Consider the following 27,068-nt stretch of genomic DNA (forward strand, 5'->3'; position numbering starts at 1 on the left):
TTCAGTTATGGGAGGCGCTGAGAGGACGTGGTACCAAGAAAAATTCCGGGCCAGGTGCAGTGGCTCATGCCTGTAATCCTAGCACATTGAGTGGCCAAGGAGGGTGCATTGCTTGACCCCAGGAGTTCGAGATCAGCCTGGGCAACATGGCAAAAACCTGTCTCTATAAAAAACACAAACAATTAGCCGGGCATGGTGGCACACCTATGTAGTCCCAGCTACCTGGGAAGCTGAGGTGGAAGGATTACCTGAGCTCGAGAGGTCGAGGCTAAGTGAGCTGTGAACACCCCACTGAGCTCCAGCCTGGGTGACAGAGTGAGACCCTGTCTCAAATACAAACAAACAAACAAACAAACAACTCTGAAGAATCAGTTAAAGAGGGCAGAGGAAGACTCCTCTAGCCAGGGAGCAAAGCACATGCAATATCCTGCACTGGAAAAAACAGTATGGAAGAGAGGCATATGTGCATGCTTGGGGAAGCACAAGTAGGTCAGTGTGGTGAGGGTGCAAAGAAGAAAAACGAAGGAACATAACACCGGAGAGCCAAAGAGAGGAACAATATGGTAGAGTCTTCATGCTATGATAAGGGATCCTAAATTTTATCCAAGGTTGCAGGTAGACGTGAAAGGATTTTTAAAGCAAGAGACTGACATGTTGAGAAAGATCATCCCAGCTGCAGTTTGGAGAACAGATAGGAAGGAGGTGAGACTGGAGGCAAGGACACCACAGGGGCTATAGGAACCATCCAAGGATGAGATATGGTTAGCAGTAGGATAGAGAGACAGGGCAATGTAAATGCTCAGGGACTTAAGTCTTAGAGCCTGGTGATGATGAGATGTGTGGGGTGAGAAAGACGGGGGAGAAAAGGGTGACAAGATTTCTGTGCTGGATAACTGGATAAATAGTAGGTCCACTGGGATAGGGAAGGTGGAAAGTAAAGCTGGTTTGGGAGCTCAGTATACAGTTAAGGATCTAGAAATCAAATAGCTTTAGTCTTGAAGCTTTAGGTCCTAAGGCTATATATACATGGAATTCAAGCTATAGTACTGCTAAAGACACCTAAATCTTTAGCTCCCTGCTAAACTCCAGAACCTCCTATCAAGCTGCTTTCTGGATGTGTCTCCTTTATTGCCTCAAAGGCACTTTAAACTCAGAGTAATGTAAAAAGCACACATCATCATTCTCCCAAATCAAGAATATGAATTCAAAGAAATCATAAAAGGAAAGAGAATCCTCTAAGGAGAATAAGACTGAAAAAAAATCAGTAAATATAGTATAAACAGATCTTCAGTGAACATAGCAATGGTAATTTCATTGGCTGTAGCATGGAAGTTGAAATGCAGTGGGCTGAAGAGTAAGTGAGAGGTGACAAAATAAAGACAACATGTATGGACAAATCTTTCAAGAAACTCGACTATTAAAAGAAAGAGTCAAAGAGGGAGATGGAATTTCTGAAGTGGTTTCCAACCTTGGCTGCACGTTGGAATCACCTAGGTGAGTTTCAAACACACTGACACCTGGATGCTCCTCTCAGACATTTTGATGTAATGGGTGTGGGGTACTGTTTGGACAATCAGATTTTTAGAACTTCTTGCGTACCAAAAATTAAGAACCACAGATTACAGGAAAGATTGTTTCTTTCAACAGTAAGAGACATCTGAAAGTATTTTCCTGAGGATAAGGAAGAGACTGTAGTGAAGGAAAGATTGATTCAGAAGAGTGGAGCAAACAAACGGAATGAGCTCCTTGAGGGGGTGAAAGGAGACGAGGTCCATGGGAAGCGGAAAGGATTAGGAAGACGCCTTTCCCATTCAGACTGGGTTGGAATACAGGTGAAAATTTATTTTAAGGCATGGGCAAGATAAATAGTTGAGGCAGTCATCACCCAACGGCTTCAATTTTCTTTGTTAGGTAAGTAAGGCTCTCTGCTGAGAACAAGAGGAAAAGTGGTATTATAGAGAATCTGAGAAGAACAAGTGATTTGAAACAGTCTTTAAAGAAATGCATTTAAGATACCATCACTTCCCACCTGGACTACGATAATCACATCCAGACCAGGACCACGATAATCACCTCCAGACCAGGACCACGATAATCACCTCCAGACCTGGACCGAGAAAATCACCTCCAGACCTGGACTGCGATAATCACCTGCAGACCTGGACCGCGATAACCACCTCCAGACCTGGACTGCGAAAATCACCTCCAGACCTGGACTGTGATAGTCACCTCCAGACCTGGACTACCATAATCATCTCCAGCTGATCTCCAGGCATCTATTCTGTTTCTCCTTCCAATCCACTGACAAAATGATTTTTCTCAAATATAAATGGCATCGTGAAACTGACAAATTCAAAGCCATTCAATGGCTTTCCATCCCTTTTTGGACAAAATTGAAAATCCTTCATATGCATTTTAAAGCCATTCATGATTCCATCCCAACATAATTCTCCAAACTCATTCCCACTACTCTGCTCCTCTCTCTCTATGCTCCAGCCATCAGGGCCTTCTCCAAATTCCTAGAAAGTGCGATGCTTTCCAGGTCCAGAGTCTTGGGTGTGTTATTTTCCTGGGCCTGAAACCCTCTTCCCCTCTTCACCCGACCACTCATCAATGCTTTCAGGTCTCATTTTCAACATCTCTTTCTCAGGAAAGTCTTTCGTGACTGCCTAGACGAGGTCAGATTCCTGTTACACATTCCCACGATATCCTAAACCGAACCTTATGGCTTTATCACAATGATGATCGAAAACTCACTTATGAAAATATTTGTGTAATGTCTACTTCTCCTACGAGTTTGTAAGCTTCATGAGGAAACTGCATCGTTCCTGTGACTACAACATTCCCAGCCCCTCTGGTTAATATCTGTTGAGTGTGGAATGAAGAAGAGAGAGGAAGGCATAAGAGGACTGCTGGAAAGCACTGAAAGGACCGTGGACACCGAAGACCTGGAGTCTACAGCCGTGTCATCTGCAAGGCTGTGTGATTTTTACCAGCTAAGATCACCAATCCAGGGCAGAGAAGGTAGGTAGTAGGGTTTTGACAGACACAATTTTTAAAAATGGATAAGAAGACAAGGACATTTACAGGAAATGCCTGAGTTTACTCTTATTAAGACTTAAAACTCACAGGGCAGAAGTTGTGATTTTTCTCTTTACATATCCTTAGGGCTCCACATTGCTTTGCACACAGCACATACTCAGTATATATTTATTGAATGAGTTAATTATCACACATTGGAATCTGATAACAACATAACATTTAGAGTACAAGCTCTGAGTCCACTTTTAAAAACAAACATGTAACACAGTTGTTTTGGTTACTTGATGGACCACAACTTGCTCGAGTCTAGTTAGCAATTTTAAAGCTAGGTCCCACTCAACTCTGTATTCTAGTTTGTGAACTCTTTTTCAAACTCTATTCTAGTTTGTGAAGTGTTTGAAAACATTTCATGTTATCTGTTCCTTTTGCCTTAAATCTCTCCCTTCATCTGGTTACCGTCATTATTCATCATGTAATTTGTCAGAACTGATTTCATACAGAGTGCATAATCACTTTTTCTTGGTTACTCAGTTCTTTACAAGTGTTTCATCTTCTGCATATTTAATTTAGGGGTAGGAGATAATGCAGGGAAGTCATCCCTCCTTGATTTAGCCAAGGTTGAAATAAATCTGGGTATCATAGCACGCCTCTGGGAAACATGAGAGAGGGAATCCAACAGAATGGCAGGATTTAAAGTAAATTTTGTAATTTCATTGTATGGAATGTAACTGATTATTTTATTTGAAAAGATCAGCATAAACTATTGAGAAATATATGAAAAGATAAAACATTTTTATGAATTCTAAATTATAGGAAATTTAACTACTTATATAATAACGATTTTAAAATTTAAAGTTCATTCAAGAACTCCAGCCTATGGAATCATCAATGGCATCATAAAAAACCTTTCTTCTGCAATGTGGATAACAGCAGAGTCCTTAAGTACCTTTGACCCCATGTACTCCCTTTCTTTCGTTATTTCCTTTTTCATCATGTCTTTCTCAATGGCCCTTTTCTCTTGCTGAGATGCAAGTTCTTTTTCAAGTCGCTCTGCCTGCCTCTCCAGCTCCTTCCTCAACTGGTCACACTGGATTAAAGCCTGCCAGGATAGAACAGATTGAAAGAGGAGTTTAGAATTGGGAAAAAATATGGGGAAAATGAGATAATTAAGCTTTAAGTATATTTAAAATAGTTAAAACTCACTATAAAGCCCATTAGAATAATTTTTTATTGTTTATCAATACCACTTATTGACCTAAAAGAGTATCCAAATGTTACATTTATTGACATATTTCAATTTTCATGATTAAAGCCATATTAATTAATCAATGACAAAATTCAGGTGATGAACCTTGAGGAGGGCTACAGATGAGTCAGAATTTTAAAACAGGGAACCAGAAACACCAAGTCCTCTAATATTTTCAATTATATATCATCTTTATACTACATGAAATATGTAAGTATCCAAGTCCTCTAACATTTTCAATCATATATCATCTTTATACTACACGAAATACGTAAGTATCCAAGTCCTCTAATATTTTCAATTATATATCATCTTTATACTACACGAAATACGTAAGTATCCAAGCCCTCTAATATTTTCAATCATATATCATCTTTATACTACACGAAATACGTAAGTATCCAAGTCCTCTAATATTTTCAATTATATATCATCTTTATACTACACGAAATACGTAAGCATCCAAGTCCTCTAACATTTTCAATCATATATCATCTTTATACTACACAAAATACGTAAGTATCCAAGTCCTCTAACATTTTCAGTTATATATCATGTTTATACTACACGAAATACCTAAGTATCCAAGTCCTCTAATATTTTCAATTATATATCATCTTTATACTACACGAAATACGTAAGTATCCAAGTCCTCTAATATTTTCAATTATATATCATCTTTATACTACACGAAATACGTAAGTATCCAAGTCCTCTAATATTTCAATTATATATCATGTTGATACTACACGAAATACGTAAGTATCCAATTTAACTGATTTCTTATTTGCTCATGGATAAAAATTATTGGAATACTTCAAATGATAGATCAAAATACTAAAATGAAATGTTGAATATATCATTACACACAGGCATCTTTTGTTTAATACTATATAATAATCAAGTTTCTTTAAATATAACTAAGAGAAAATTTAGCTCACTCTCCTTAAACATGCAACTGAAGTAAAAATTATGTAATAATCGTAAGTTAAATGGAAAGACTCAAGACAGTATTCACTACTTAGTTTTATAAGGATCTTCCATTTCTGGTAAAGTTCATTATTATTCTTTACTGTAAATTTCCCACTCTGCATTTCCAGAAATAAAAACTCTCTAACTTCATTTTGGCCACTTTTACAATATCTTTATTTATAACACCCAATAATAAAATATGACTTCAAAAATCCCAATTTGGGGAGGACTTTTTTTGTATAAATGTATGGGGTACAAATGTAATTTAGTTACATACATAGATTGCATAGTAAAATCCCAATTTTTAAAAATCCTAATAAAAGTAAGGTACTATAGTATCTTATAGTCTTATTCCAGTGGCCCTTATGTACAATATCCACCTCACACAACCTCTCTTTTCTCCTGAAATGGTAGAAAGAACCCCAGGTCTCATATGACTTACATGCTGTGTGATTATAAATTTCATAGTCACATTTGACTTTAATGGAGATGGAAATGGCCTCAGTAAGCACTGTAAGTTTTATGCATAGTTATGCTTCCCTCTGGTGAAAGCTATAATAAATACAGACAATAAATATCTAGGATATGTGAATTTTCCTCTCTTCATCTGGAAAACATTAAACTCCAATTTCTTTTGGTCTCTTTTGAAAAGTTTCTATGCTCCCAGGCATAAAATATAAAGGTAAAATTCAATTGTCTCAGATTAACTAATAAACAAATACAATGAGTAAAAAATGATTCTTCTAGGGAGGTAGTCCCAAGTCCAAATTCCAGCTGAGAATGCCTGGAAAAGGAAATTTTAAATTAGATATTAAAATAAATGAAAAGGCATACTTTTTCTATAATTTAAGCCCTTGGAGCTTGAAATAGGAATGAGTTACTTTTGTGATTCAAAATGTAATTGCTCTTGTGAAAAGTATTTCACATGAATCTAGTAAATGTTCATAACTCTCCCTGATATAATGAATACTACTGGCATGAATACACAAAATGCTTACTTAATATAAACCAATATATCCAATCAGAAAGTTTTCAATTGAACAAAAACTCAGGAGTCATCATCATTAAGTATAGGAACAGGGGAAGAGACTGAAGATCTAAAACCAGGCTACCATGAAAGGCACCTACAGAATCAATTCAAATAATCAACTAAGGAACAAGCAACAGTAAATAATCCTGGCAGGATAAGAGGTGTAATGCCAAGATAGGATGATACAGTGAAAAGCACAAAGTGAGAAGCTGTAAAATCATGTAAACAAAGCCACTGCTGAGGCCTTGGTTTTGTGGATGGTCTTCTCTCTATTAGGACTGGCCACCACCAATGGTTGATGATCAGTAATGAGCAACAAAACACTGAATAAAAATATTAGGTTAAAAACTGGTTATTGGCTGGGTGCGATGGCTCACGCCTGTAATCCCAGCACTTTGGAAGGCTGAGGCGGGTGGATTGCTTGAGGTCAGGAGGTTGAGACCAGCCTGGCCAACATGGTGAAACCCCGTCCTACTGAAACATGAAAATTAGCTGAGCGTGGTGGTGCATGCCTGTAATCCCAGCTACAAGGGAGGCTGAGGCAGGAGAATCGCTTAAACCCAGGAGGCGGAGGTTGCAGTGAGCCGAGATTGTGCCACTGCACTCCAGCCTGGGCAACAGAGTGTGACTGCGTCCCCAAAAAACACACAAAACAAACAAACAAACAAACAAACAAAAAACTGGTTACTAATGTCTCTTAGCATGTAACCAACGATTCCATATTATCAAATAGCTTCTAAGGCCGGGCACAGTGGCTCACATCTTTAATCCCAGCACTTTGGGAGGTTGAGGCAGGCGGATCATGAGGTTAGGAGATCGAGACCATTCTGGCTAACACGGTGAAACTCTGTCTCTATTAAAAATACAAAAAATTAGCCAGGCGTGGCGGCGGGCACCTGTAGTCCCAGCTACTCAGGAGGCTGAGGCAGGAGAATGGCGTGAACCCGGGAGGCAGAGATGGCAGTGAGCTGAGATCATGCCACAGCCTGGGCGACAGAGCAAGACTCCATCTCAAAAACAAACAAACAAACAAAAATAGCTTTTACTTTTATTTGCTTTGATTTTAACATATATGTCCGGTCACAATGAAGAAAATAGAAAAGCGTACTAACACTTGGAATCAGAAAAATGATTTATTCTTTCTAAAGATAACTCTCTCACACTGGACCGCACATACTAAAAGATTTGGGTCTAGTAAACAATTATTTATACACTATCTCCATTAAAGCTTTCTCTTAATTCTAGAGTTTCTTCTCCTATTTTCCAGAATCCCTATTGATTGAGTACCCCTATAACCACTCAGTAAAGACATAATAACCGACTTCTCAAAGGCTAGGTCAGTAAACAGTCAACTACCATCAAATGATTATAGTTTTAATTTATATAAAATTATAAATTATAATTTTATAGTAACTGAATGCTATAAACAGGCAATTACCATTAAATGATAGATCTTTACAGGTGACAAAGTTAATTTGGGGCCTGCGGCTGTTATTTCTCTCAGTAGTTCCCAAGTCCTGGCTTCTCTCCCTTTCCCTGAACACAGCCCTTTCCTTGGTGGAAATGGCTGTAGGTCTTGGGAAGTTGGGGAATTATACATTCCCCCCACCCAGCAGACTCATTCCTGAAGGTACCTTTTCTTCTCTGAGAATTTCTTTAGCTGTGGTCATTCTGTGTTGACATATTAACACTTTTTTTCAAACACAGTTTATTGGACTTGATATTCCCAGTCCTGGTTTTATTAAGCCAAAGGGTAGGCACTACTATCTTAGGCAGTCAAAATATTTTCGAAAACAAAATTTATATCTAGTCAGCTAAAATTTTAAAACAGGAAACCTATTGTAGATAATATAAAAGTACTTCCCAACTGCTAGGGTTAGTTTTCAAGAAATCTTTGTGACAGAATAATTCATAACTAAGGAATTAAGATCTTATGAAAAATACACAGCTCACACCTATGAACATGAACTTTAAAGCTTATAAACATTTTTATTTTTATGTAATAATAAAGCCCACAAAATTAAAAAGATTAACACATTTCAAGCATCTAACTTATGAATAATGCAAACTATTGATTTTAATTTATAAACCCTTGCTAACCAGAAATTTACCAATCTATTCCTATGTACCATTTTTCAAGATATTTATACTTTTCTTTTGTGACAGATAACGTGCAAATCAAGAAGCATTATTTTCTATACTTGTGACTATAACCAAATACTCAATGCTTTTCTGACTTTATTTTTAATCCAGGTTTCTAATTCCTGCCTTTCTGACTCCCTGTAATCCAAGAAACAGAATAATTTGGATATTTGAAAAGGGGGAAAAAGTCTTTGTAAATATTTGTTCAACCTACCAGGTTGCTATTTTAAAAACTAATCTTCAGAATATCACATGTAACCCACAAATATGTACAATTATTATGTATACACAATAATTAACTTTTTTTAAAAGTTCACACCACTTACCCACAAAGGTATGTATATGGCAGGATAGGTCTTAGCAAATTTGAAATACGTACTTTGTTCAAGTTGTTATGAGTAAAAAAGAAATTTTTTTTTCCTTAGAGGGTTATGTCATTACAGATATGCTTACGGTAACTTCATGCCACAGCCCTTGCCTTCAGGCCTTTCCACATACCTCTCAACAATTTCCCTTCCAACACAAGCAGGCAGGCCTAAGGCCTGGTTAACCTTTTCATCTGCTTTGCATAGCTTTATCAAGGTGTCTCGTAGCTTTATCAAGGTGTGACTGCAAAAGCCTCTACTTTTTCTCACCATTTAGTCCCAGGTGAATTTTTTTCCTCTTTTAAAATTATCACCAATTGAAATAACTTCCATTTTCAAACAAAAATATTTATTGAGCACCTACTATGCGCCAGATACTTTGCTAAGTGGCATATATGGATTATTTAACCCTCTCAATACATTTTAATTGGTTCTTATCACTCAATTGAAGAAACTGGTACTTTGAGACATTCAGTAACTTGCCCAAATCAGAGACCTAGAAAGTGGTGAGAGTAGGGAGTTTATCCAAGGTAGTGCCACACAAGAATCTTTGCATGGCATTATATACTTCTCAAGTTATATATTTATTTTCTTATAAAATCCTCAGGCATTTTCACTGCCACAAAGAATGTAAATATGTAATTCCTTCTACTTAGCGTGTGATACCCAAATGCCACACTAGATGGCAACAAACGTCAAGGAACTAAACAAAGTAACCATTTCATCGCTCCGTAATATAAGTAGTTGGGTTTTAAATTAAAATATGTATACCATCTGGCTTTTTAATGTGCTTAGAAAGCAAAAATTCTAATGTGTTTTAACATACCTTCTAGATAAAAATTACTAGACTTGCAATACATTTTGTCCTTGCATTCATTATTACTAATTTACTGAAAATGCTATAGATTCCTAATGGACAAGTGTTGCTTGCTCTCAGTTATCAATTTTTTTAAAAAAATTAATTACAAATTTCACATTAATAATAATTGTCTTCCACTGAACAAACATTTATTGTTAATTAAGACGTAAATGGTCATGTGTGAAATACAATGATAGATGTCACAGACCTGATTTCAAGGTCTTCTGGTGGAGAAAACTGTGTAAACAACTACCAAAATTATACACCACATCAATAGGAATACAGAGGAAAAAGAAGTTAATTCAAACAAGAAGGGGCTAGGGAAAACTTCAGGAAGACTGCCACTTGAGTTGAACCTCATAGATTGAATAGATATTTCATAGATTATTACAAGGCAGAAAAATATAGCATGAGCAAATCAATGAAAATGGCCAACTGTAAGTCATGTTCTGGAAACAGTGAAGGTGATATGAAAGAGCAGAGTGAAAGAGAAGACTAGCAAAGTTAGAATGGGGCCAGATTTGTCTTTTATTCTACTGCAAGAGGGGAGCTACCTAAACAGGGAGATTTATAACTTAGGAATTATAAATGTTATGAGAGCACTGTGAAAAGTATGCTGGAATTAGATGAAATTTGAGGGAAACCAATTAGAAAGCTATTGTAATTGTCTGCATACTCGGTATAAGAATACGTGAAGTATACCACCGGACACGGTGGCTCACACCTGTAATCCCAGCACTTTGGGGGGCCAAGGAGGGAGAATCAGTTAAGCTCAGGAGTGCAAGGCTGTAGTGAGATATGACCGCACCACCGAGCCTGGATGACAGAGTGAGGCCCTGTCTCTGAAAAAAAAAAAAAAAAAAAAAAAGCATGTGAAGATGTGAAGACTTGAACCAGGGCAGTGGTATAAGAATGAAAAGATAGGCATAGTTAAATAGAAATTTGACTCTGAAGAGAGAGAGCGAGCGAGCTTGGGAACTGATGGAATGTCAAGAGCAAGCATAGGGAAGAACCGAGATGTTTTAAAGAACGCAAGCCAGGACTGTGGTCAAGATGGTGATGCCTTTGTTTGAAGACGATCATAGAGAAAATGGTAGAAAGAAAAGGAGTGGTAAATGGGAAGGTGGAGCCAATGAACGGTTTGGTTGTGTAAAGTTTCAGACGCCAGCAGTGTATCATCCATAAAAAAAGATCTAGTAGCAGCAAAACATGTAGGGCTGGGGCTCAGAAGAGCAGTTAAAGCTAAAGGCATAATGTCGGCGTATTCACTGGTAATATTTGGCCACGTGAGGAGAAATGAATCCCAGGAAGTCAAGGCAACATGGGAGGAGGGCTGCGAACTAACTCTGAGGAACGTCCACACTTAAGACTTGTGGAAAACAAGAAACAAGTTAAAAGAGACTTAAGAGTAGACAAGAATGGTACAATGTGGACCCATGAGAGTAATATATCAGCTAAATCAAGGGAAAGAGATGGTATGTTATGATAGGATAGTTAACAGGGTTCCAAATCTATAGAGTTTAAGTCCAATGAGGATTGAGATGAGGTCACTGGGTTTGGTAATCAGGAAGTGACCAGTGATCATTAAGCGAGCACTTCAGTAACAAGAAATCAGGCTACAGTTTGTTCAAAGCCTGGCTACGATGTGCTCAGAAGTGAAAGGAAAGCTACCAGGGTGGACAACTGTTGTGAGATGTCTGCCAGTGAGATGAGGAATGGATGGTAATAAACAAAGTGAAAGATGATCACAGCAAAGCTGCTTTTTGTTTACTTAAACAAAGGCTATGGGAAGGATGAGGGGGAAAAACAGTGGAGAGAAAAGGATAAAGGATGCAAGAAAAATGTGATGACATAGAAGTGGGAGACATCAAAAACTGGGAGAAAGATGTTCATCTTGGGAAATAAGAGGGCCAGAAAAGAAAAGAGACATGAGGAGAGGAGACATTCGAGGGATGAGAAGATGCCGAGGAGGCTCTTGTCAGTTGGTCCTAATCTTAGTAAAGTGAGAAGTAGGTCATCCGATGAAAGTGAGGTGCCAGCAGTGGAGTTGGAAAAGTGAGGAAAGTGGAGTTCCTGGCTAGAGTATATAAGGTCTTCAACTGCAGAGAAAGGAATTGTTCAACAGTACCTACAACCACTGAAGGTGACTAGTATTACTCTTCAGTGGAACTCATTAAGTGGATGTTTTTTTTTAAGATGGAGTCTCACTCTGTTGCCAGGCTGGAGTGCAGTGACATGATCTCAGCTCACTGCAACCTCCACCTCCCGGGTTCAAGCGATTCTCCTGCCTCAGCCTCCCGAGTAGCTGGGACTACAGGCGTGCGCCACCACACCCAGCTAATTTTTGTATTTTTAGTAGAGACGGGGTTTCACCATGTTGGCCAGGATGGTCTCGATCTCTTGATCTCGTGATCCGCCTGCCTCAGCCTCCCAAAGGGCTGGGATTACAGGCATGAGCCACTGTGCCTGGCTATTAAGTGGCTTTGTTAAATGACTTCCTTCAGCAATGCTTGGGAGGCTCAAACTAGCCTTCAAAAAAAAAAAAAAAAAAAAAAAAAAAAAGTGTGATTGGGCCTAATTTTCACTGGGTACTTTTGCTGGCAAAGTAGGTAAGCTGGAAAGATAAGAATAAAGGAATTATAGAGTGCTAGTGAGAACTGAGTTGCAATTTCCTTCCTCAGTGGATATTTACTGAGTACCTATTTATTATGTGCTGAGATCTATGCCAGATGCTATGGATTTAACAGTGATCAGGATGGAGAAATTCCGTAATGCCACAGATTTTGTCACCAAGGGACTAGCGCAGACTGATTAACCATTGTTTAAGTTGTTACAGATAGCACTAAGCCAAAATTGCAAGTCATGTAGTCCAGGCATGTGCACTGGGAAAAAGCTTTAACCTCCTAATTGTTTTTACTTTATTTTTAATTTTTGTTGAGTACATAGTAGATGCATATATTTGTGGGGTACATGAGATGTTTAACCTCCTCATTGTGAATACCAGCACCCTGGCAGACTGGCTGCACTGGTATCACCTGGGGCTACTTCGAAATGCCTCCGAGACCAATCTTCCTGACCTTGCCACAGGGTAAGGAGAGAGATTGGAGTGTGGCCTCTTGCCTCCTTGCCAGTCAACTTGCAACAAAGCCTTGTATTTTCTTAAAAGCCAGTGCCATAGCATTGGCTTCTATGTGCATAGGGAAGCAAGCCCTTGGCTTGGTGACAATTTTAAAGTTTAACAGAGATTTCTCAAAGAACTTAATATAGGGCTACCATTCAACACAGCAATCCCATTCCTGGGTATATACCCAAAGGGATATATATCATTATACCAAAAAGATACATCCACTCAAATGTTCATCACTGCATTATTCACAATAGCAAAGACATGGAGGCCGGGTATGGTGGCTCACGCCAGTAATCCCGGCACTTTGGGAGGCCGAGGCGGGTGGATCACTTGAGGTCAGGAGTTCAATACCAGCCTGGCCAACATGGCAAAATTCTGTCTTTACTAAAAATACAAAAATTAGCCAGGCGTAATGGTGCACACCTATAATCCGAGCTACTTGGGAGGCTGAGACAGAAGACTCGCTTGAATCTGGAGGCAGAGGTTACAGTGAACCAAGATCACACCACTGCACTCCAGCTTGGGCAACAGAACAAGATTCCGTCTCAAAAAAATAAAAAATAAAAAAAAAAGACATGGAATCAACCTAGGTGCCCATCAATGGCAGATTAGATAAAGAAAATGTGGTACATATACACCAGGGAATGTATACATCCATAAAAAAGAATGAAACCATGTGCTTTGCAGCAACATAGATGGAGCTGGAAGCCATAATCCTAAGCAAGTTAATGCAGTAACAGAAAACCAAACACCATATACTCTCATTTATAAATGGGAGCTAAACGTTGTGTACACATGGACATAAGCATGGGAGCAACAGACACTGCAGACAACTTGTGGGAGGAGAGCGGGGGCATGAGCTGGAAAAGTACCTACTGGGCACTATGCTCAATACCTGGGTCTACCATGTAACAATCCTACACATGTACCCCTGTATCGAAAATAAAAGCTGAAATTTTTTTTTGAAGTTTAATGAAGGATACAGACAAACAAGCAATAATAATACATTTGATAAATGCTATATAAGTAGTGGTTCTCAAATGGGGGTGAATTTGCCCTCCAGAGGACATTTGACAATGTCTGGAGACATCTTTGGTTGTCACAACTTGGGGGAGGAGGGTAAGCTACTGGCATTGAGTAGGTAGGGGCCAGGAATGCTTCTAAACATCCTACAATGTGCAGAACAGCATCCAAAACAAAGAGTTACATAGCCCGAAATGTCAATAGCGCCAAGGTTGAAAAACCCTGCTATAAAGGCATATAATGGGTACATCAAATCTAGACAGGGGAGATCAGAGGTTTCCTAGAGGGAGTACCATGTAGGCTAAGACAAGTAAGGCTAGAGTAATATACAGGCACTGGAGCAGAGAAGAATGCACATGGCACATACAAAGACTCAGAGGCTGGAGAGAGGATGGGATAATCAGCAGGGTTATCAACACCACTGCTATTTATTGAGAAAATATTTTGTGCCTGCCTGGGTTTGTATAAGATAACCAATATACATTTTAAAATGCAGTACTCATTCACAATCCTAGGAGTCACATATTTCTGCATTTTACACATGAGGAAAAACTGGGACACAGAGAAGTTAAAGTAACTTGTCCGAGGTCACACAGCCAGTGAATGGTGGGGCCAGAAGTTGAATCTAGGTCTGGCTAACTCTAGTAGGCCCATGTTCACCCCCTAAACCCTCCTGCCTTTGATGATAGCTGAGTGTACTGGGAGACAGGCTGCGAGAGGAGGAAAGCAGCAGCAGCCTTGGAGGACAAAAGGCAGCCACATTATGACAGACCACGGGCATGGGAAAGAATGTGGAGACTGTCTTGAAGGCAGTGAAAATTCACCGAAGGATTTTAAATCAGAGTCACATGATCAAATGTGTCTTTAAGAAAGATGGCTTCCGGCTGCAGTGTAGGGAGTGGAACGAAGGAGGGAGGCAAGCTAGGAAGAAGTGTAATAGATACATCCAGAGATTACTTAGCTTCCATAAGAAAAGTGTTAATGAGGGAAAGAATTCAAGAAAACGTTAGAAACTCAGATCTGTACTTAGTGACTGGCTAAAAGTTAGGGGTGAAGGACAGGGTGAAATACAGTTTTCTGATCAGAGCATGTTAGTGGATAAAAGTGCCATCCAGTAAGAGGATACAGAAGGCGTAGCAGATTTGGGAGAGTGAATATGTGAGTTCAATTTGAGATGGTAAAATTTATATTTAAATGGGAAGAAAAGAAGACCAGCCTGGACACAACAGATAAAATGAGAGATAAAACGAAAGAATGCTGAAGAACTAGAGGCGAAAATGAAGACATGGAGTAGATTTAACTTTGATAGGGAGGAAAGAAGAGAAAAGGCCCTAGTCAGAGAGTGTGGTTTCAGAGTTTGAGATCTTAGGGGCACTTCAGTTCATGTGGGAGGTTAGCGTAGAAGTAGGGGATATAGTAGAGTTAAGGAAGCTGAAGAGTATTAGTGTTTTGTGTATCAACAACATGGAAATTCAAACATTGAAGGATGAAGAAAGAGATAGAATGAAGGGGAAAGGGTCAGATGTTAAAACTTTCAAAAAGGGGCCAGGTGCAGTGGCTCACGCCTGTAGTCCCAGCACTTTGGGAGGCCGAGATGTGTGCATCATCTGAGCTCAGGAGTTCGAGACCAGCCTGGCCAACATGGTGAAACCTTGTCTCTACTAAAAAAACAAAATTAGCCAGGCATGGTGGCGCATGCCTGTAATCCCAGCTACTTGGGAGGCTGAGGTGGGAGAATCACTTGATTCCAGGAAGCTGAGGTTACAGTGAGCTGAGATTGCGCCATTGCACTCCAGCCTGGGCAACAAGAATGAAACTCCATCTCAAAAAAAAGGATAATAAAAATAAAAATAAAATAAAATAGAAAGGGTCAAAAAGCGCCTTCTCAATTGAGAGATTTTATTGATTAGGGAGAAGAGAGACAACACTGATTTCAAAGAGGAGTGTGATATGGTTTGGATATCTGTCCTCTCCAAATCTCTCATGTTGAAATGTGACTTCCAGTGTTGGAGGTGGGGCCTGGTGGGAGGTGTTTGGGTCATGGTGGTGGATCCCTCATGAATGGCTTGGTGCCCTATTAGTTATCCTGAGGTCTGATTGTTAGAAAGAGCCTGGCCCCTCTCCTCCTCGCTCAGTCCTGCTCCCTTGTGAGGCTTGCTCCCCTCTGCCTGCTGTCAGAGAGAAAGCTTCCTGAGGCCTTACCAGAAGCATATGTTGGCACCATGCTTCATATGCAGCCTGCACAACATAAGCCAAAATAAACCACTTACTTCTCTTTATAAATTACTGGTCTCTGCTCTTTCTTTATAGCAATGCAAAACAGATTAACACAGAGTGGTAGCTTAATTTCAAAGAGGAATAGGACCTGAGAGTAAGTGCCAAAACAAAGCCCTGGAAATGGCAGTCAGGAGTGAAGTAACTGGGGTTTCCTCCATCACACCCACATAAGACGACTTGACTGACACAAGGGCCGTCACTGAAGGTTTTGAAAGTCATGGTATCGAGGGACAGCTAGAGCTCACAACAAATGAAGAAACAGGAGAGTTTGAAGAAACAGTATGTTGGGGAGTTTGGTCATAACTGAACCTAAGTTTCAGAAAGCAGGAGGGTCAAATGGGAAGAGTTATGGATGAACTGGATAAAGACAAATGGACATAGCAATGGCTGACAAGAGGCTTAATGCAGAATTGAATAGCCCTAATTTTTTTTTAACTTTTATTTTAGGTTCGGGGGTACATGTGAAGGTTTGTTACATAGGCAAACTCATGTCATGGGGTTTTGTTATACAGATTATTTTATCATCCAGGTATTAAGCCCAGTACCCAATAGTGATCTCTTCCGCTCCTCTCCCTCCTCCCACCCTATATCCTCAAGGAGATGCCACTGTCTGTGGTTTCCTACTTTGTGCTCGTAAGTTCTTATCATTTAGCTCCCACTTATAAGTAAGAATATGTAGTATCTGGCTTTCTGTTCCTGCGTTAGTTTGCTAAGGATAATTGTCTCCGGCTCCATGCACGTTCCTGCAAAAGATCTGATCTCACTCTTTTTATGGCTGCATACTATTCCATGGTGTCTGTGTTCCATATTTTCTTTAAACAATCTGTCAGTGATGAACATTTAGGTTGATTCCATCAATTCCATCATTTACGTTTGCTATTGTGAAGGGTGCTGCAATGACCATTCACGTGCATGTGTCTTTGCAGCAGAATGATTTATATTCCTCTGGGTATATACCCAGTAATGTAGCCCTAATATTTTAATAAAACACTGAGATTTGTATATGGTTTAGACCAGTGCTATCCAACAAAACTTTTCATGATAATGAAAATGCTCTATATCTGCACTGTCCAATATTTGCTACATGTGGCCATTAAGAACTTGAATTGTATGCTAGAGTGTCTAGGGAAAATACATGCAACTTTAACGGATTATGGTGTGGTCCCCAAATACAGTAATGAATCAACAGTAACCTCCTGTTCTTCAAAGTGCCTATAACACCGTCTGATCACTAAGTATAAACTGTTATTCTCATTAAGTATGTTTGAGTTATCTTACAGTAAGTCCAGACTCAAAGATGCTACTAAGACCGGGCGCGGTGGCTCACGTCTGTAATCTCAGCACTTTGGGAGGACGAGGTGGGCAGATCACCTGAGGTCATGAGTTCGAGACCAGCCTGGCTAACATGGTGAAACCCCATCTCTGCTAAAAATACAAAAATTAGCTGGGCATGATGGCCCGTGCCTGTAATCCCAGCTACTTGGGAGGCTGAGGCAGGAGAATCACTTGAACCCAGGAGGAAGAGGTTGCTGTGAGCCGCAATCGTGCCATTGCACTCCAGCCTGGGCAACAGGGCAAGAACCTGTCTCAAAAAAAAAAAAAATGCTACTAAATATGTATATATTATTGTCTTTGGTATATTTGGATTTTCTCAAAACTTCCCAATTATTGAGGAAAAACATTGTCTTTAGTCATATACGAACATACACAAACTAATGCCTGGGTGTTAAGATTTTTGCAGCATTGCAAATTATCAGCAAATCAAAAGATTAAGCATATACGTCTCTCAAAGTATTATACTGTACTACATTCTCTGAACAGTGATACAACAACAGTATTTGCAGAGGAGTAAGAATTCTCCAAATAGCAAATTTGTTTAATTCAGAAAAGTCAACATTAACAGATTGATAATTCACTTTGTGTGTTTGAAAAACAGAGTTTAGTTATAGAAGAATAACCAAATAAATACTCAGAAGAAAAAAGAAAAAAAAAAGAAAGACACTTTTATTTGCATCTTATTAGACTTGCCTTGGTTTTTTCAAAATTGGCTTCCTCAGATATCTGCAAAACTTGTTTCACCTGTTCATAAGCACTTGCTTCTCTTTGCTGCGTATCTGCCAAGCTGCTCCTTACAGAAACTAGTGCAGACATCAAGTCATCTCTTTCTCTGTCAGCACAAAAAGAACATTCAAAACAAGAAATGATCAAACGATCATGTCCTCATAAGTCAGGGAGAAGAAAGTATTAATATGTATTAGAAGAGCCAGGGTAGGCCGGCTGAGCACATATTAAATAAAGCACACCCCAGAGAAAGACCCTCTGTCCTCACTTGGCGAGCGGCAGGCAGAGCAGCCAGAAAGGCTAAGAGCCTTTGTGGCAGGACTGCATCTGTGTGGGACAATCATCTGTTGTGGAGAGGGCTGCAGGGAAAGCCCAGAGAAGAGCAAATTAGTTTTTTAAAAATTGGGGGAGGTGCTGAAAAGGAAAAATGCAGCAAAATAGGGAAGGTACGAATTGTAAATCAAGGTAGCAGTCAACATTTTAAGGAAGGACTGAGGCTTTGTCCGTGCAGCAGATTCTCATTTACTTGAACAAATATATGTCCTTTCCTTTTTATCTTTCTCCACTATCCTCTTTTTTGCGCTTCTCTTTCAATTACATTCTTTCAGTTACTTATGAACACTTGTTGTTGTTCCATGATTAGTACTGTTGAACTCCTCAAATCTCCTGGCTATGCATATAACATTCACAATTTAACACAATCTTATCCCACTGGGTTTGATCATTGCCAAGACCCACCCCTCTTCAGCAATTCTCAGAAGTACTCTATCCTAAGCTGTTTATTGGGAGTAGAAGTGAACCAAATGCCAAAATGCTCTGGCATGTAAAACAGCAAGGATACAATCTCATAGATTAAATAAGTCCCATATAAAATATTCTAGGATATTTGCAATTTATCAACTGAATAAAAATATCCAGTAGACAAAGAGAAAGTGAGGCAGGAAACTTTCAAGACACAACAAGCAAAAAATGTATGTTGGACTGTTACATATGGTATTCCCTGTTTTGTTAAAGAGTTGAAGACTAAACCACGGTTTCAAATTCAGTTGAAGTAAATGCTTGCAGTTTCCTTTTCATTGCCAAGTTCTAAACTATGAGAAAAGGGCCAACTATGATTTTTTTTTTAAATTAGCAAGTTTTAAAGAGTCATAGTTTAGAGGATTATAAACTCTGCTTGAATTACTTTCAGAATTAACCAATGATTCAATTTAAAACATCTCTTAAAGGTAAAATAAACTATTTGTGGTATTTGGAAAGCAGCCACATTTGAAGAAACGTAATACTGAACAAAGTTACAATTATTAGCAGTTTCATAAAAGCTCTTTTTGTTTAAAAAAGAATAAGTTGCTGCAAATGTAAAATTCATGAAAGCAGAGTGATCTTCACTTTAGAATTTCCTGATTTGTTTTAAATTGATAAAAATAATTTTTCTTCCAAGGAAATGAAAAAAGAAGTAAATTGTTTTAATCGAATATAATCAAACACAATTACTATGTAACAAAGTGGAAGAATCAAGGCAAGATTAAATTATCCTAGTTAAGTAAAAAAATAAACACCAGCAAAATTGAATATATATGTCTATTTGCATTTCCATAAAAGTTCTATAATGTAAAAGAGGTCTAGCTTTATCAAGGATATGCAATCCATTTAGGATCTATGATTCCAAAAGAAAAGAAAAATTCACTCTTTAAGGACAGCAAGTCAATATAGGCATCTTACAGTCACCTTTCTTAAATCACTAAGACTTAATGAAGAGCAAAAGTTAACTATTCAATGAGATTCTCATCTGTTCCTGATACCATGCAATCACCAAAGCCAAAGTTCCACAGAAAAAGAATGAACAACAAAGGCCAGGCGCAGTGGCTCACGCCTGTAATTCCAGCACTTTGGGAGGCCAAGGTGGGCGGATCACTTGAGGTCAGGAGTTCCAGACCAGCCTGACCAACATGCTGAAACTCTGTCTCTATTAAAAATACAAAAATTAGCTGGGTGTGGTAGTGCGCACCTGTAGTCCCAGCTACTTGGGAGGCTGAGGCACAAGAATTGCTTGAACCTGGGAGGTGGAAGTTGCTGTGAGCTGAGATCGTGCCACTGCACTCTAGCCTAGGTGACAGAGCAAGACTCCATCTCAAAAAAGAATGATCAAAAAAGCTCAGTGTTTATAAGTATGCAAACATACAGATCCACAACAGGATAAAAATCTAACAAACTTGCTGCTTATGGGAAACTTATGTTTAATAGACTTTATCTCTTTTCAGAATATCCTCTTGTCAAGAGTAGTGTTTGTCACACAGTAGATGCTCAACAGAATAAACAACAAGAAAACAAATAAATGAATAAACAGTCTGCTATAGGACAGTGTCAAAAGAGGTGAAGTAGAGCTCCCTCTCAGTTCTAACATTCATGGTCCAAGCTGCAAACATTACCTATTTTGAATTAGAAACTAGAGTTCAGTTGTTCTGGTTCAAAAGTGTTTCAGAATATTAACTCCCCAAATTTACACTATGGAACCACAGAAATTATCAAATATAAAACTCCAATATACAGATATCTTGTTAAGCCCATCATTCAACAGTGAGACCACAAAACGATTACACTCAAACTCCATGTAACCACTGGGCTGACACACTCCACCTTTCTGTAAGGCAAATGCAACGCATGCTTCAAGGTAGCTTTGAGCCCACCTGGGAAGCTTGCAGGTAGGTAATCATTTTGGCATTTAGGATTATCTACTCATTCACTCAGGTGTTACTAAATCTTGGTTTTGGTTTGGTTTGGTTTTGACTCAGCCAGTCCACATAACAAATAGCAGCAAGCAACCCCACAAATAATTTTTTTAGAAAGAGCCCTGGGCTGGCAGTCCCCTCTCCTCAACACAAGGCCTTGCTTCCTACTCTATTCCTGTGTCCATCTGGCTTCATCTTGTCTGAGCTTTCACTTTTTAGCCCACTTATCCCCTGGGACTAACAGTGCTACTTATATAATCTGCCTTTCAGAAACAGCCGATTCCAGCCACCCAGGGTAACTGCCCAGTTAGCTACAGTCCTGCTCTAGGTCCCGCAGTCCACAGGGCCAGCCCAGAGCCACACCTGAATGAGGCTCTCACAATGGGAAGCTGTACAGATACATGTGGCATATCAATGTGAGAGTGAAAGGGCAGTTCTCCAAATTACCATCCTCCATGGCAAGTGTTCCGTGAGTGCTTGGAAACACCATGTGAATGTGTTGATGAATGTATTCAAGGAGCTTCTTGAAGCAAAGCCAGCAACACTGTGTTAACCCTGCACCATTCCATGATCCAGATGAAAGAGCAGCTGAGGCAGAAAGATGATGTAAAGATCATGAGTGTTCTGGGGTGAAAAGCACGTACTTACATGCACTAATGAGCATGTAATATTTAAGAAACTTAGCACAGCAATCAGGGCCAAAAGGACTGAGAAAGTCCCTTAACAATCTCAGCCAAGTGTTTAAGCAAAAGAGTTGGTCTACTGTATATGCATGAGCTTCACCTTGAAATGTGGAGTGGCTAAGAAATGTCTTATAATTTCTAAATTACTCCAGTTATTATTAATTTTAAGCATTATTAGGCATCACTAATAAGTGTTACTACACCGTTTTTAAAAAGAAAGTCTAGAAGGCTGACTACAACAGTTCTTTGTTCCTCATTTCTGGGAAGTTCCTGCTGTAGTCTTTTAAAGCCAACTATGCAGAGCAGGCCAATGATCCACTCCAAAATCACAACCTGGACTAAAGCCCCACAAAAGTACCCTTGGAATCATTTCTCTTTTTTGAAAAGTATAGTGAAACTTCTCCAAGGTACTGTGAGCTACAGAAAGGAATTTAAGCAGTTCCATCTTGATTACCATGTGAAGCTATTTCGATCATTAAGCAAGAAAAAGAGGCGACTGTTGCTCCTACCTCCCTCACGGCATAAAGAGGCCAAGTGAAAGGCGAAAGGTCAGAAACAATATGAAGACTTCAAATCAACGTCAAAATACATCCAATGTCATCAACAGTTGTTAAGTATATTCTCCAAAAAGTCCTTGAGTCCTAAGAAACCACAGAAACATATGGGTGGCCTAGTCTCCAAGTCATGCCTGATCCCCTCCTTGTCAACTGTATAAGCCATTCTTTTTTTTTTTTTTTTTTTTTGGAGACAAGGTCTTTCTCTGTTGCCCAGGCTGGAGTGCAGTGGCGCAATCTTGGCTCACTGCAACCTCCGCCTCCCAGGTTCAAGCAATTCTCCTGCCTCAGCCTCCTAGGTAACTGGGATTACAGGCGTGCACCACCACATCCAGCTATTTTTGTATTTTTAGTAGAGATGGAGTTTCACCATGATGGCCAGGCTGGTCTCAAACTCCTGATCTCAAGTGATCCACCTGCCTCAGCCTCCCAAAGTGCTGGGATTACAGGTGTGAGCCACCATGCCCAGCCATCAAGCCATTCTTATGTCATGAATATATATTCAAAATAGTAAATGCTAAAGGATGCAACAAAGGAGCTGAAAGCTGCTGTCACAATACCACATTTACAAGGAAATTTTTGATTTATCATATTTAAGGTATCATTTTTAAACATTCCATGTTAAAGTCATTCAGCTAATATGATAACAGTTTATGGAGGGGTCAGGCTTCCAACTATACATAAAACTAGAAATCCAAACCCAAAAGGTGCTGGACACTCTTCAAAGTTAGCATAGCACTCAATATCCAGCACTCTACATTAGTAAGTTAGGCCAAGAGAATGATACAGAAAAAGAATTCCCTGACAATAAAAGCAGAAACCGTTCAGTGTTAATAGGTTTAATATCCTTTCTGTCATTAAAGCAGAACATGAGACAGTGATATGCTGACAAGGCAGAAAATTGAACTAAGTAGGTTGACATTTACTTTAAGAGGCTAAAAGCTCAAATTTAGGATAGAGAGAAAGGAATATATAACTGATCAAGAATCTTAATTTCTGAATGACTGCCAGGCTTGGAAGTAACCGAAACATTATAGCTTCCTTTAAAAATATTTTTTCATAATCTAGAAGGATAATATAAAAGGCAACATAATAATTTGTTATCTGTTGGTTTTTTTTTTTTTTTTAATTTTTAAATTTTTTGTAGAGACAGGGTTTCCCTATGTTGCCCAGACTGGTCTCAAACTCCTGGCCTCAAGTGATCCTCCTGCATCAGGCTCCCAAAGTGCTGGGATTACAGGCATGAGCCATGGTGCCTGGCTTATTAGTTTTGCTAGACTACCTAGTTTTAAGCTCTGCCTCTTTTTATGTGCAACTTTTCATATGCTTTCTTCTTTCTAAAATTAATTTTTAAACGATATTCTCCTTGCAAAATTAGTTACCAATATTGTTAAAGGCCTATTTGACACCCTTTCAATTTCATTGCCTTCGTCCACCTCTCTAGTGGTAATCTCTGTTAAATATTTGGTGTTTACTCTTTCAAATATTTTTCTGTGCATATCTATGAACCTCGAAGGGGAAAAATGTAGTATGGTTGTATATGGACTTAAAAAATATAAAAGGTTTCATACTAGATGTATCTTTAGCCATTTTGTTTTGTTTTCTTGCAACAATATATTTTGGAGATTGTCCAACATTAATACACATAGAACTACTTTCGTTTTACACACTATGCACAAAATGTCATAGTTTATCTAAACAATGTTTAGTTACTCTCCTTTGAACGATATTTAGGTTGTTCACATAATTATAAACAATGCTGCAAAAAGCATTCCCTATACATACCCCATTATGCATGTACATGAGTTTTTTTCTTGAGGGTAGATTTTGAAAAGTGAAATGCACAATTTGAATATGAATGGACAGTACTAATTTACTTCCAAAGTATTTCCAATTTATGAACCCACCAGCAGTGTGAAAATACTTGTGTACTCATGACCTCCCCAACTCTTGAAATTATCAATCTTGTTCTATTTTGTCAGTCTGATGGGTTGTTCTTTTTTGATTGTATTTCCTCAAATACTAATAGAATAAATACATTCTCATATGCTGACATCTTCCTCTTTTATTGCTCCCTGATTTCTATTCTTTACCTACTTTGCAACTAGGCAGCTTGTCCTTTTTGTTTGTTTCAAAGGAAATTTATTCCATCGGTCTTTTGTCATGTATAGTACAAATATTTTTTCTCAGCCTTTTAACTGAATATGTAATGTTTTATTGTAAGGAATTTATTTTTTAATAGAAACAAATGTATCTTTTTTTCCCTTATGACTTCCACTTTTCACGTCATCCTTAGGACTATAACCCACAACTATAAGATATTTTTTATATTTATTTCTAAAGCTTTTATAGTCTGAATTACATCTGAACCTTTAAACTACCATGAATTTATTTTTGTAAGGTACAGTTCTGTTCTTGTTTTTCAAATATAAACAGGCAAATTTTTAACTTCTCTGAACCCCAATTTCCCTAGCTATAAAACGGGGGTAATAATATCTACCTCATGAATGCTTTAAGATTTTTAAAAATTATGTTCTTAAATTGTCTAGCACAGTCCTTGACATATAATAAATGTTTACTACATTTGTTCGTTGTATCTGAAAATAGTTAATACATATTTAATAGTTATATTGAGTATATATGAATAAATTAATAACATATTGAATACTTAAAATACTTAACAAAAACAGAACCAAGCAGTATAGATCATAAAAACTACTGGTCGGGCCGGGCGTGGTGGCTGGCACTTATAATTCCAGCACTTTGGGAGGCCAAGGCAGGTGGATCATGAGGTCAAGAGATCGAGACCATCCAGGACAACATGGTGAAACCCTGTATTTACTAAAAATACAAAAATTAGCCAGGCATCGTGGTGGGTGCCTATAGTCCCAGCTACTGGGGAGGCTGAGACAGGAAAATCACTTGAACCCGAGAAGCGGAGGTTGCAGAGAGCCGAGATTGCGCCACTGCACTCCAGCCTGGCAACAGAGAGAGACTCCATCTCAAAAAACAAAAACAAAACAAACAAACAAAAAAAACTACCAGTCAGTCTACACTGGAAATTCTATGTTCATATAACAATCAGTAGGTTAGGTCAGGTGTGGTGGCTTATGCCTGTAATCCCAATACTTTAAGCTGAGGTGGGAGGATTACTTGAAGCCAGGAGTTCAAGAACAGCCTGGGCAACACAGTGAGACCCCATCTCTACCAAAAAAAAATTTTTTAATTAGCTGGGTGTGGCGGCACATGTCTGCAGTTACTCAGGAGGCTGAGACAGGAGGATCACTTGAAGTTCAAAGTTGCAGTGAGCTATGATTGTCCCATTACATTCCAGCTTTGGCAATGGAGTGAGACCTCAACTCAAAAACAACAGCAACCCACCCCCCACCTGAGTGGGTCAGCCATGTGTGGAAACCACAGCTACAAGACATATTGATCATTCTTGGGAGTATGGAAGGTACAGAATGGTTTTAATATTTATTGAGCATTTACTATATGTCAGGAAGTGTTTTAAGCACTACATAGGTTTTCTCTAGTGACCCCTGAAGGTAACTCTATGAGTTAGGTACTTATGTCACCATTTTAAAAATGAGAAAATTGAGGCACAAAAAGGTTAAGTAACTTTTGCAAGGTTCCATGGTAAGTTGGCAGTAGAACCAGAATATGAACCCAAGCAGTCAGTTTCAAAAGCAGTACTTCTGGTCACAGGCTAACCTGCCTTAGTAAAATCCCAGAAAGGTCTTAAATCTCAAGAAGCAGGTACTTTCCTCCAAACAACAGAAGATGCCAGGCTCAGAAAAGAAAAGGAATTTGTTGAAGGTCAGGACATGGAGCAAAATCGGTCTGATCTTAATGACCACAGAAGAAAGGAACGTAAGTCAGTTGAGGACAAAATGGGGCAGAGCTGGTGAGAGACTTCTTCTAAAAGGAAGTGGTCTGGGGTTATTTAAGTGAGCACAGGAGATAGAGAGAGGTGACACTGAGCACAGAGAAAAGTAGGGGACATGGAAGAACATACACTATAAACTGCCACTGGGTTCTATATTACATAATAATTCTCAATTTCCACTGAATAAAATTTTCACAGGAAAAGGTCTCCTCTGGAATAGTGAAAACAGAACAAAACAGATGTACAGAGAGAATTGTTTCACTCAGCTTAGATGAAAACTTGGACAACACAAAAGGTCATCTGTAACTTGTTCTCAGTTAACCCTCAAATATCAATAGTGGGATACAGTGGGTCCTTATAATATTCCTTACAACAGACACATGATGAAGATGTGGTAATAACTCATTCTACCTGAAGTACAGCAGAAAAATCCAAGATATGGCAAAACCAAAGGAATTTCTATTACATTCAGTTTTGTTAAGAATAGTATTAGATTTGTAATCATAGATTCATAGAACTGGACAGAATTGTAAGGAACTGTCTAGTTCAGTTCTCTCACTGGAAGATGGACTGAAACCAAGAGATACTATTATCTGTTCAAAGTGGCATGGTTTCTGTTCAAAGTGACATGGTGACATGGCAGAACCTACCCATTTGTCTTCAAGGAAGCTACAATGAAGGAACCTTTTAAAATCCATTGTATTTGAAGATTAACAATAATCACATGTGACTTAGCATAGGGCTAAAAGAACACAATGCCCCTTTAAAGGCAGAATTTTCCATATTGCCAAAGTCTCCGTGCGTAGAAGCATACTTACTTAACCAGTCTTTCGATGGTCTGCATATGAACATTAGTATGGGTTTGGGAAAGAACAGCTTCGTGCTGAGCACATTTCAAACAAAGACCACCAACACGGTTACAAGTATTAGCAGCCAGAAGAAACTCTTTATGCTTTAGTTGCTCTTTAAGATCTTCACAAGTTCTCTGATATTCAGCTAAGTCGTTCCTAAAAAGAGGGTGAAAAAATTCTAGAAAATGGCCAGGTAAAATTACATGACTTTAAAATGAATC

At 38.8% G+C, this 27,068-nt stretch overlaps 1 protein-coding gene across 4 annotated transcripts in view; it reads right to left on the reverse strand.

Moving 5' to 3' along the window:
- The window catches only part of SDCCAG8 (SHH signaling and ciliogenesis regulator SDCCAG8), a 245,311-nt gene that overhangs the window by 165,613 nt on the left and 52,630 nt on the right, over positions 1 to 27,068 (reverse strand). For all 4 annotated transcript variants that reach the window (XM_054501145.2, XM_054501156.2, XM_063667996.1 and 1 more), the window contains exons 8-10: positions 26,815 to 27,003; positions 18,112 to 18,250; positions 3,989 to 4,141 (exon numbers count right to left, since the gene is read on the reverse strand). In XM_054501145.2, coding sequence (XP_054357120.1) covers positions 3,989 to 4,141; positions 18,112 to 18,250; positions 26,815 to 27,003 — 481 coding nt within the window. The remainder of the gene's footprint in view (positions 1 to 3,988; positions 4,142 to 18,111; positions 18,251 to 26,814; positions 27,004 to 27,068) is intronic.

This window comes from Pongo pygmaeus, chromosome 1, assembly GCF_028885625.2.
Source record: "Pongo pygmaeus isolate AG05252 chromosome 1, NHGRI_mPonPyg2-v2.0_pri, whole genome shotgun sequence".
NCBI classification, from domain to species: domain Eukaryota; kingdom Metazoa; phylum Chordata; class Mammalia; order Primates; family Hominidae; genus Pongo; species Pongo pygmaeus.